A 12,577-nucleotide genomic window follows, 5' to 3' on the forward strand; every position below is an offset into this window, starting at 1 on the left:
AGGAGGTGCAGATCCAGAGCAAGCAAGATCATGAGGGACCCCTGCCACCCCAGTAACGGACTGTTCCAGATGCTACGATCAGGCAAACGCCTCCGCTGTCACGCTGCGAAAACGGAGAGGATGAGACGGAGCTTCTTCCCACAGGCCATCAGGACTGTCAACTTTTATAACCCCAGAGACTAAATTTTTGTCGACACTAATAGTAACTTATTAACTTTATTTATATGCTGTAACTGTAATTCTTTTTTGTGCACAACCCGCAGGCATTGCCACTTTCATTTCACTGCACATCGTGTATGTGTATGTGACAAATAAATTTGACTTGACTTGACTATGGGGAGAGGTGATGGGGGGTAAACATCTGGGATGCTCTTCATAGGTGCTGGTGCAGAATCAACAACCAAAAGGGGCATCAGAGTGGTGCAGCGGTAGAGTTGCTGCCTTACAGCGCCAGGGATCCAGGTTCGATCCTGACAATGGGTCTTAACTTTACAGAGTTTGTACATTCTCCCTGAGACCTGCGTGGGTGTTCTCCAGGAGCTCCGGTTTCCTACTACACACTCCAAAGATGTACAGGTATGTAGGTTAATTGGCTTGGGCAAAATTGTGCATTGTCCCTAATTGTGTGCAGGATAGGGTTAGTGTGAGGGGACTAACTGGTCGGCGGGGACTCGGTGGGCCGAAGGGCCTGTTTCCGCACTGTGTCTCCAGACTAAACTAAACTGAAGCTAGATCTTGCACTTCCAATAACACAATGAGCAAATATGGACACACTTACACATTGAGCCAATATGGACACAGGGCTAAAATTGAAACGCGTCAATTCAAGCTTGCCATATAAGTGTGTCTCCAGACCAGCCAGACTAGGCAGCTCTCCAGTGTAGCATGTAGATCATGGCAGCCCAAAGACTCCCCTTCCCCTACCCCCCACTCCACCCCCCTCAACCCCCTTATCCTCCCTCCTTCCCTCCCCCCCCTCCCTCCACCCCCTAACTCCCCCCTCCCTCCCTAGGAGAGATTTAAACTTTAAAATGTGAATAACTTTTAAAATATAACACCAATTTCAATGAAACGTCTTCCATTAGCACGACAGTGAGTAAGGTAGGACTGAAATGGTCACGCTATTGTGTACCGTTTTGGCTGTAGTTCAGGAACGAACAAACAAACAAACAAACGAGAGTTTTAGTATAGAGATTACGGACATTTGCAGTGTAAAACCTCTTAGTGCTTGTAGCCAAGGGTTGTAGAATAAACAATGAAGTTATGAATTGGATGGATGGTGTGGATAAAAACTTCTGGTATCCTTCAGCAAAGATTGATTAATCTAAGGCATAAAGTTAAAGTAATCAGTGAAAGAATTAGGGAGGAGAAAAAGAGTATTCATTGCCTGAAAGGAAGGTAAAAGTTGTTGTATTTAAAGGAAGATTTGGCTGTTTACTCAGTGCTGCAATGTGCAGAGCTAAGGACTAAATGTAAACTCAATGCTAGCATTTATTTCAAGAGGGCTTGTATACAAAAACAGGGATGCAATGCTGAGGCTCTATAAGGCGCTGGTAAGGCCACATTTGGAATATTGTGAGCAATTTTGGGCACCATATCTGAGGAAGGATGTGCTGGCTCTGGAGAGGGTCCAGAGGAGGTTTACAAGAATGATCCCAGGAATGAGTAGGTTAACCTATGATGAGCGTTTGTCAGCACTGGGCCTGTACTCACTGGAGTTTAGAAGAATGAGGGGGGACCTCATTGAAACATACAAAATAGTGAAAGGCTTGGATAGAGTGGATGTGGAGAGGATGTTTCCACTAGTGGAAGAGTCTGGGACCAGAGGTCATAGCCTCAGAATTAAAGGTCATTCTTTCAGGAAGGCGATGAGGAGAAATTTCTTTAGTCAGAGGGTGGTGAATCTGTGGAATTCTTTGCCACAGAAGGCTGTGGAAGCCAAGTCAGTGGATATTTTTAAGGCAGAGATAGATAGACAATAGACAATAGGTGCAGGAGTAGGCCATTCGGCCCTTCGAGCCAGCACCACCATTCAATATGATTATAGATGATTATTTTCAATCAGTACCCCGTTCCTGCCTTCTCCCCATACCCCCTGACTCCACTATCCTTAAGAGATCTATATAGCTCTCTCTTGAAAGCATTCAGAGAATTGGCCTCCACTGCCTTCTGAGGTAGAGAATTTCACAGATTTACAACTCTCTGACTGAAAAGGTTTTTCCTCATCTCCGTTCTAAATGGCCTACCCCTTATTCTTAAACTGTGGCCCCTGGTTCTTGACTCCCCCAACATTGGGAACATGTTTCCAGCCTCTAACGTGTCCAACCCCTTAATAATCTTATATGTTTCAATAAGATCCCCTCTTATCCTTCTAAATTCCAGTGTATACAAGCCTAGTCGCTTCAGTCTTTCAACGTACGACAGTCCCGCTATTCCGGGAATTAACCTAGTAAACCTACGCTGCACACCCTCAATTCTTGATTAATACAGGTGTCAGAGGTTATGGGGAGAAAGCATGGGGTTAGGAGGGAGAGATAGATCAGCCATGATTGAATGACAGAGTAAACTTGATGGGCCGAATGGCCTAATTCTACTCCTATCACTTATGACCTTATGACTAAGCTAGGACGTAGCTCTTTGATTCTCAGCAAATCTTTGCCAGCAAGGGTGTAAAGGTCTTCCATGCCACAAAGTTCAATGGTTAATTTCCATTTTGTGATACACATTTTACCTTTCTGTTGCTGGTTAGAGACTTCCCTTATCATTTGCAGTGTATGATACTGCAATGTAGAGATTTATCAAAATAATTTCACATGGGATCATATTACCATATTGGAAAATTTCAAGTTGTTTCACACAGTCAAATATATTTGAATTAACTATTGTTTCTTCCCAACAACCATCAGGCTCTTGAACTCTAGATAATACACTATCCAACGACCTATGGACTGATTTGGGTTGCACTGAGAACCATTGATTTTTTTTCTAACACTAGAATTAGGGTTATTAATTTACTGAATTTTTGGTTTAAGTTTAAAGTTTAGGTGCTAACCATTCAGCGGAAAGACAAGACATGATTACAATCGAGCCATTCACAGTGTATAGATACATGATAAAGGGAATAATATTACATATTATCAATGTGTATTGTGTTGCAGCCTGTTATGCTGCTGTAAGTAGGAATTTCATTGTTCTATTGTTGCTGCATCTGGCAATTAAACACTCTTGACTCTTGTCAAGTAGAAAAATACAATACATGCACGTTGTTAGGAATGATGTGAAATATTCACTGGCATTAATGATGTGAAGCTGCTGTTTTTTTTATTAACAAAAGCATAGACTGGAAGTATGAACTACAATGTAATGAAGCAAAGAAACGTCAATATGAAGCATGAACATTGAAATTTGCTTACAATTATTACACAATAGCAGATATCTGAAAGCAATACTAACTTTTTCAGTGTTTCCCTTAGATTTTTAAATCTTCCTTCAGAGGAGACAGTTTTCTGAAGCTTGTCCATTTGAGCTTTGGTCTAAAACAAAGGAGATGACAATGATGAACAGGTCACATTTTAAAAGGTTATCAATGAATAAACCAAAATCACTCGATCTAAGTATCTGAGCAATGTGAAATATGGTAGCCAGTCTTCAATCTGATTCACTATTCATAACGTTTGCAACAGATTGGAATGATGGAATTATTGGGTAATTGCCAGTACAGAAAACAAAATCTTACAGTACTTTCACCTCCCTTAGCCCAAGGCCAATGTATTATTGCAGCCTTTAATTTGGTTTACAAGCCAGCATGGCTAGGGATAATTTCGCAATAAATTTAGTCTGGTTTGCTCAGTAATTTAATAGGCATTGATGTAGTCTATTACAATATAGAGTCATAGAGAGTCATAGAGTCATTGAGTGATACAGTGTGGAAACAGGCCCTTCGGCCCAACTTGCCCACACCAGCCAACACGTCGCAGCTACACTGGTCTCACCTGCCCGCGTTTGGTCCATACCCTCCAAACCTTTTCTATCCATGTACCTGTCTAACTGTTTCTTAAATGTTGAGATAGACCCTGCCTCAGCTACCTCCTCTGGCAGCTTGTTCCATACACCCACCACCCTTTGTGTGAAAAATTTACCCCTCGGATTCCTATTAAATCGTTTCCCTTTCACCTTATACCAATGTCCTCTGGTCCTCGATTCCCCTACTCTGAGCAAGACACTCTGTGCGTCTACCCGATCTATTCCTCTCATGATTTTATACACCTCAATAAGATCATCCTCCTGCACTCCAAGGAATAGAGTCCCAGCCTACTCAACCTCTCCCTATAGCTCAGACCCTCTAGTTCTGGCAACATCTTTGCAAAATTTCTCTGTCCCCTTTTCCAGCTTGACAACATTTTTCCTATAACATGGTGCCCAGAACCTTGAGTTAGGATTTGACCTTGGGATCTTTAACCTTGAGTTGGGATTTTCATCGAAATGGATAGTTAAAGCTTCTAACTTTTGTTAGATTTATTTAAGAAAATACCCTGATCCAAAAAGCTTTGTGTGGCAGTAGCATGCTGTGGAAATTCAAGCACCGATCAGCGGGCCTTGTAGCATAAAATCCCGTAAGGACAGAGTCCAGATCTCTGCAGGATAAACGTCCATGCCAGGAATGTGAGCTGTAAAATTTACCCTGTGCTGTGAGTTATGTGTTAAGTATTAAATTCAGTTTGAGTCGCTTCACTGGATAAATCTAACAGGTCTTCACATCTAACAGGTCTTCAGTGAGCTGTTCTATTTTTCAAATCATGGCCATTTGTCTATTGCTGACATTTAGCTTTCTGTCATGCTGAGGCAGCTTTCAGGTGAAGGATAAACGCAGGAATTATTGTGAAGGAAGGAACTACATATGCTGGTTTAAACCAAAGATAGACTCAAAAAGCTGGAGTAACTCAACGGGTCAGACAACATCTCTGGAGAAAAGGAATAGGTGACGTTTCGTGTCAAGACCGTTCTTCAGACTGAAACATCACCCTATCCCTTTTGGATACAGTGTGTGGTGTGCCTCAGACAATCAGAGGATGAAAGACACCCCCACCCTTTGTTACGTCAGCGTTTGAAATCACGCAGAAGTTTCCTCTCTTTTGTCCATCCCCTGGACTGCAGTGCATCGTCCAGAAGGCTCAAACTCTGGGAAGACGGACAAGAGAAATCTCCGGAAGACATTCACATGGCAATCGATCCCTCTGAGAGACTCCCACCAGGTCCCGACCAACCGTGGATAACCTGGCACAGTCTCAACAGATTGCAGACGGGCATGGGGAGGAGCAAATCGAACATGCAGAAGTGGGGATATACTGAAGATGCGGCAAACTGCGAGCGTGGACGGGGCCTCCAGAATATGGAACATCTCCTGAGCTGAGACATGCTGCATGACACCTCCACAGTAAAGGATCTTGCAGAGGCCAATGACGTGGCACTAAAATTTGCTCGCTATTAGACAATAGACAATAGACAATAGGTGCAGGTGTAGGCCATTCGGCCCTTCGAGCCAGCACCGCCATTCAATGTGATCATGGCTGATCATTCTCAATCAGTACCCCGTTCCTGCTTTCTCCCCATACCCCCTGACTCCGCTATCCTTAAGAGCTCTATCCAGCTCTCTCTTGAATGTATGCAGAGAATTGGCCTCCACTGCCCTCTGAGGCAGAGAATTCCACAGATTCACAACTCTCTGACTAAAAAAGTTTTTCCTCATCTCTGTTCTAAATGGCCTACCCCTTATTCTTAAACTGTGGCCCCTGGTTCTGGACTCCCCCAACATTGGGAACATGTTTCCTGCCTCTAACATGTCCAACCCCTTAATAATCTTATACGTTTCGATAAGATCCCCTCTCATCCTTCTAAATTCCAGTGTATACAAACCTAGTCGTTCCAGTCTTTCAACATATGACAGTCCCGCCATTCCGGGAATTAACCTAGTAAACCTACGCTGCACGCCCTCAATAGCAAGAATATCCGTCCTCAAATTTGGAGACCAAAACTGCACACAGTACCCCAGGTGCGGTCTCACTAGGGCCCTGTACAACTGCAGAAGGACCTCTTTGCTCCTATACTCAACTCCTCTTGTTATGAAGGCCAACATTCCATTGGCTTTCTTCACTACCTGCTTTACCTGCATGCTTCCTTTCAGTGACTGATGCACTAAGACACCCAGATCACGTTGTACGTCCCCTTTTCCTAACTTGACACCATTCAAATAATAATCTGCCTTCCTATTCTTACCACCAAAGTGGATAACCTCACACTTATCTACATTAAACTGCATCTGCCATGCATCCGCCCACTCACACAACCTGTCCAAGTCACCCTGCAACCTCATAGCATCTTCCTCACAGTTCACACTGCCACCTAGCTTTGTATCATCAGCAAATTTGCTAATGGTACTTTTAATCCCTTCATCCAAGTCATTGATGTATATTGTAAATAGCTGCGGTCCCAACACCGAGCCTTGCGGTACCCCACTAGTCACTGCCTGCCATTCTGAAAGGGACCCATGTATCCCCACTCTTTGCTTTCTGTCTGTCAACCAACTTTCTATCCATGTCAGTACCCTACCCCCAATACCATGTGCTCTAATTTTGCCCACCAATCTCATATGTGGGACCTTGTCGAAGGCTTTCTGAAAGTCGAGGTACACCACATCCACCGGCTCTCCCCTGTCAATTTTCCTAGTTACATCCTCAAAAAATTCCAGTAGATTAGTCAAGCACGATTTCCCCTTCGTAAATCCATGCTGACTCGGAACGATCCTGTTACTGCGATCCAAATGCTCCGCAATTTCGTCTTTTATAATTGACTCCAGCATCTTCCCCACCACTGATGTCAGACTAACTGGTCTATAATTTCCCGTTTTCTCTCTCCCTCCTTTCTTGAAAAGTGGGATAACATTAGCTACCCTCCAATCCACAGGAACTGACCCGGAATCTATAGAATATTGGAAAATAATCACTAATGCGTCCACAATTTCTAGAGCCACCTCCTTAAGCACCCTGGGATGCAGACCATCAGGCCCTGGGGATTTATCAGCCTTGAGTCCCATTAGTCTACCCAAAACTTTTTCCTGCCTAATGTGGATTTCCTCCAGTTCCTCTGTCACCCTAGGATCTCTGGCCACTAGAACATCTGGGAGATTGTTTGTATCCTCCTCAGTGAAGACAGATCCAAAGTACCGGTTCAACTCGTCTGCCATTTCCTTGTTCCCCATAATAAATTCCCCTGCTTCTGTCTTCAAGGGACCCACATTTGCCTTGACTATTTTTTTCCTCTTCACATACCTAAAAAAGCTTTTACTATCCTCCTTTATATTATTCGCTAGTTTACCCTCGTACCTCATCTTTTCTCCCTGTATTGCCTTTTTAGTTATCTTCTGTTGCTCTTTAAAAGAGTCCCAATCCTCTGGCTTCCCACTCTTCTTTGCTTTGTTATACTTCTTCCCTTTTATTTTTATGCTGTCCTTGACTTCCCTTGTCAGCCACATGTTCCTCTTACTCCCCTTAGAATCTTTCCTCCTCTTTGGGATAAATTGATCCTGCAACTTCTGCATTATTCCCAGGAAAACAACTGGCAAACAGTTGTGTGATGACACGAATAAACCTATTCCTTTTCTCCAGAGATGCTGCCTGACCCGCAGAGTTACACCAGCTTTTTGTGTCTATCGTTGGAATTATTGTGACATTAATTTCACCTGGAAATCATTTTGTAAATAGCAATTGATTTGTTCATTGCCTTTGAACAAAGAGGAAAGCATTCAGAACATTGCATGCACTTGGGCATCAGTAATGCATTAGGCTCCTGTGGGGTCCACTGCATGGTTGATGTTTGTTACCTGTTTGGAAACTTTTGCCCAGGTTTTCTTCAGTCTGTAGATTGCGCTTCTATTGAGTGCTGAAGTGATCTCAAGGACACCATTGTAGTTGTGCATACATCGACAAACGTCTCCCACTGCTATCCATTTCTCAATGGAAATTGTGCGTGAACTCACATCCGCGTGCATCATGATTTGAGAAGCAACAAGGTTACTCATCTGAAAAGGAAGTGACAATGAAGGAGAAATAGGGAGCATTTATAACCATTAAAATAGAGAATAGCTGACAGAAGGAAATAATTACAATGGCTGTAATTTCATGAAGGGTATAGATTTCCCCAATTAACCTTGGAGAAAAGTCTTATATTAGATTACAACCACTAAGTAATATCCTTACATTTAACATTTATACCAGACATCAGTGTTGTTGGTCTATGCAATTTATTTGCTGCCCTGCATCTAGTTAAATGAATAAGGCAAAGATGAATAACTGTAGGTTATTTTCAGAACCCGTTCTGCTTCCTGCTGACTGATGGCTTGCATTATCAGGACGTACACATGAAAATCTAAGACCACCAGTCAGGTACATGGTACAGTCAAAGGTGCAACAAAATGCAAGCAAACCAAGAACGTAAACGAAAAAATAATAATAAGCTGTGGGTTGTAAAAATTCATAGGAAGGACATGGTCGAGGAGATCAGGAACAGATCAAGGTCATAAGGTCATAAGTGTTTGGAATAGAATTAGGCCATTCGGCCCATCAAGTCTACTCCGCCATTCAATCATGGCTGACCTATCTCTCCCTCCTAACCCCATTCTCCTGCCTTCTCTCCATAGCCCTCGGCACCTGTACGAATCAAGAATCTCTGAATCAAGAATCAAGAATCAAGATATCTCTGATATCTGTTGACTGGGCCTCCACAGAAATCCACAGATTCACCACACCCTGACTAAAGAAATTCCTCCTCATCTCCTTCCTAAAGGAGCATCCTTTAAGTCTGAGGCTTTGACCTCTAGTCCTCAACACTCCACATCCATTCTATTCAAGCCTTTCACTATTCGGTATGTTTCAATGAGGTCCCCCCTCATTCTTCTAAACTCCAGTGACTACACTGCTGCCAAACGCTCATTATATATCAAGTTTGACAAAAATATAGCTGTGGCAGCCTGCGATACTCAGACAATGTGAATGTGATGAGTGGGAGGAGCAAGGGTTAGAATGTATTGAGATTTAGAAAAAATAAGAAAGTAAAGTCCTGTAATGTACTGAATTTTAATTGTAATAAAGGAATGACTGCAATTAATACTTTATAACTTTGTAACATTGGGTTTGCAGAGAAGGGATGGAGGGTCAGCACATAGAAACATAGAAACATAGAAAGTAGGTGCAGGAGTAGGCCATTCGGCCCTTCGAGTCAGCACCGCCTTTCAATATGATCATGGCTGATCATCCAAAATCAGTACCCCGTTCCTGCTTTTTCCCCATATCCCTTGATTCCATTAGCCCTAAGAGTTGAATCAAACTCTCTCCTGAAAACATCCAGTGAATTGGCCTCCACTGCGTTCTGTGGCAGAGAATTCCACAGATTCACAACTCTCTGGGTGAAGAAGTTTTTCCTCATCTCAGTCCTAAATGCCCTACCCTTTATTCAGCGCAGGAGCACAACGTTTCTTAGCCAGAGGGCCACCGAGTTAAGTACTTGCCCGCTTGCCCCAGGAGGTATGGGGAGAAGGTAGGAACGGGGTACTGATTGAGAATGATCAGCCATGATCACATTGAATGGCGGTGCTGGCTCGAAGGGCAAAATGGCCTCCTCCAGCACCTATTGTCTATTGTCTATTGTCCAAAACTTCTGGCTTTCATAAGTCGTAGGAGCAGAATTAGGCCACTCGGTCCATCAAGTCTACTCTTCCATTCAACCATGGCTGAACTATCATTCCCTCTCAACCCCATACTCCTGCCTTCTCCTCATAACCCCTGACACTGTTCATTCATTCATTGGCAGCTCCTGAATTGCAGTCCAACCATGTATACCCGATGGAAACCAGCTGAGGGCATATGGTTGCTGCAATTCAGACATCAGGTGCCGCTGGGAATCTGCTTGATCCATTTATACCAACTCTGACCTGGCACAGGGACATCAGTTGAATGCAAGGGAATGATTATGTGGGGCTTAGATCAGCATAAAGGTCATTTATGTTCTTCTGGATCAATTGGGCTTACGCAAATATTTTTTTGGTTTGAAAGTTGTTTAACTATACTTTTAATAAAAACTATATAAACAGTTTTTATTGTTTCATTGGTTTTTAAAAAAGGTTTAATGTCTACGAATATCAATAGCATTCAAAATCCAGGGGACATAGGTTCAAGGTGAAGGGAAAAAGGTTTAATAGGAATCTGTGGTAATTTTTTCGCACAAAGTGTGGTGGGTGTATGGAACAAGCTGCAGGAGGAGGTAGTTGAGGCTGGGACTATCCCAACGATTAAGAAACAGTTAGACAGGGACATGGATAGGACCGGTTTGGAGGGATATGGACCAAGCGCAGGCAGGTGGGACAAGTGTAGTTGGGACATTGTTGGCCGGTGTGGGCAAGTTGGGCCAAAGGACCTGTTTCCACACTGTATCACAATATGACTCTATGGCTCTAAAATCCTCGAATATCAACTAAGCCATAGACCTACCTGGTTTGACTGGCTGAGTCATAGAGTCACGCAGCACGGAAAGAGGCCCTTCGGCCCAACTCATCCAAACAGACCAACATGCCCCATCTAAGATAGTCCCATTTGCCCCAGTTTGGCCTGTATCCCTCTAAACCTTTTCCCATCCATGTACATGCCCAAATGTCTTTTGTACCTGCCACAACTACCTCCTTTAGCAGCTCATTCCATACACCCACCAGCAGCAGTGAAAAAGTTGCCCCTCTGGTTCCCATTAAATCTTGCCCCTCTCACCTTAAATCTATGTCTTCTGGTTCTTGATTCCCCTACCCTGCGTATAAGAACTCAATGCCACTCTCCTGCACTAACCTCACATCCCAGTAGTCCCTTGAAACCCCAAAATCTATTGACTGCTGTCTTCCGTATACTGGGTATATTCAAGAATGGCTACGGCCCTCTTGGGCAAAAACATTTAAAGATTCACCACCTCGTGAAAATAATCTTACTTATTTTGAGAAAGTGACCCTGGTTCTAGACGCCCTTTTCAGAGGAAAGAGCAACTCTGCATCATCCTTATGAAACATGATTAAGTGCACCATAAAAAATTCACTTACGCCACAATTAAAAGCTGTGACGTTTTCAATGCTTTTTGCAACGAAAAGAATGTATTAAATTTGCACATTTGCAATGTAAATACAATTAGTTTCTGGCTGCCTACCATCAAAAGCAGCACATACAGGTCACCATTTTGTACCTTTACCACAACAGTAACATGACAATGTCATATCTCGAATCTCCCAAGTTGAAAATTGGTTCAATTTCTTGTGAAGTTAAGCAATTTATCAGGCAATTAACAATGTGTGATAGTTGAGTAGGTTGGTTGGAAAATATATGAATTGTGCAGGGTTATTTAAACAATACATATATCCTTACAATAATACTCTCCTCATCTCTCTAAGGACCTACATGTTCTACAAAGTATACTTTGAAAGTATGTTGCCAAAATACACCAAGCACAAATATCTCCTATCAAATACAAATATCACTAAAGGAAATTAAAAAAATATCATTCATGGAAATTTTATTGGAGATTATGAATATTTTGTGTATTGTAAATGTAGTCTTAGATGGCCCCTTGTTCTGGACTCCCCTAACATTGGGAACGTGTTTCCTGACACATTAGAGGCAGGAAACATGTTCCCAATGTTGGGGTAGTCCAGAACAAGGGGCCACAGTTTAAGAATAAGGGGTAGGCCATTTTGAACTGAGATGAGGAAAAACTTTTTCAGTCAGAGAGTTGTGAATCTGTGGAATTCTCTGCCTCAGAAGGCAGTGGAGGCCAATTCTCTGAATGCATTCAAGAGAGAGCTACATAGAGCTCTTAAGGATAGCGGAGTCAGGGGGTATGGGGAGAAGGCAGGAACGGGGTACTGATTGAGAATGATCAGCCATGATTACATTGAATGGCGATGCTGGCTTGAAGGGCCGAATGGCCTCCTCCTGCACCTATTGTCTATTGTCTAGAACTTTACACTTTTAAAAACCAGAGCACTTGACGATAAAACAGAATTGCAAAAGCAATTATGTCATAAAAATCTGTGCGAGTTATGAAACAAAAAAAGTATTTGTGGGTTTTTCATTTGTGTCGCTTTTCTTTGAGTAAATATTAATAATTAAAATTGAGTATTTAATTTTTTTAAAGGATCTAGTTACTTACGTCATTAAAGTGCTGGCTGGTCTTCATGATGTATGGAGTTCGTTCATTTTTGTCAAGTTTCATCCATCCCTGCCCCAGAAATTCCCTGAAAGAAAGTGTGCACATTACTGAGTGTTCAAATTGAACTGTTTGCTTTTCTTTGAAGTTCTCAAAGTGCATTGCATGCAGCCTTTTGTAACTTTAGACATACCTTTTTTTACAATTCAGAGAATGCCTTACAGAGGAAACTTTGTCAATGTACAAATATTCAGTAACTGACTGAACTGTTACTGACTTTTGGCCGGCAAATAGTAGTTACAACAATCACACCATCGCTTAACATGTGAAAAGAGAATTTCTAAATATA

General features: G+C 42.5%; 1 protein-coding gene across 2 annotated transcripts in view; it reads right to left on the reverse strand.

Annotated features, from left to right (window-relative positions):
* LOC144592142 (ras-specific guanine nucleotide-releasing factor 2-like) overlaps positions 1–12,577 on the reverse strand; it is a 180,256-nt gene that overhangs the window by 17,260 nt on the left and 150,419 nt on the right. For both annotated transcript variants that reach the window (XM_078396560.1, XM_078396559.1), the window contains 3 exons: positions 12,232–12,316; positions 7,877–8,074; positions 3,454–3,533 (listed from right to left, as the gene is read on the reverse strand). In XM_078396560.1, the coding sequence (XP_078252686.1) occupies positions 3,454–3,533; positions 7,877–8,074; positions 12,232–12,316 (363 nt within the window). The remainder of the gene's footprint in view (positions 1–3,453; positions 3,534–7,876; positions 8,075–12,231; positions 12,317–12,577) is intronic.

Source organism: Rhinoraja longicauda, chromosome 3 (assembly GCF_053455715.1).
Source record: "Rhinoraja longicauda isolate Sanriku21f chromosome 3, sRhiLon1.1, whole genome shotgun sequence".
Lineage (NCBI taxonomy): Eukaryota > Metazoa > Chordata > Chondrichthyes > Rajiformes > Arhynchobatidae > Rhinoraja > Rhinoraja longicauda.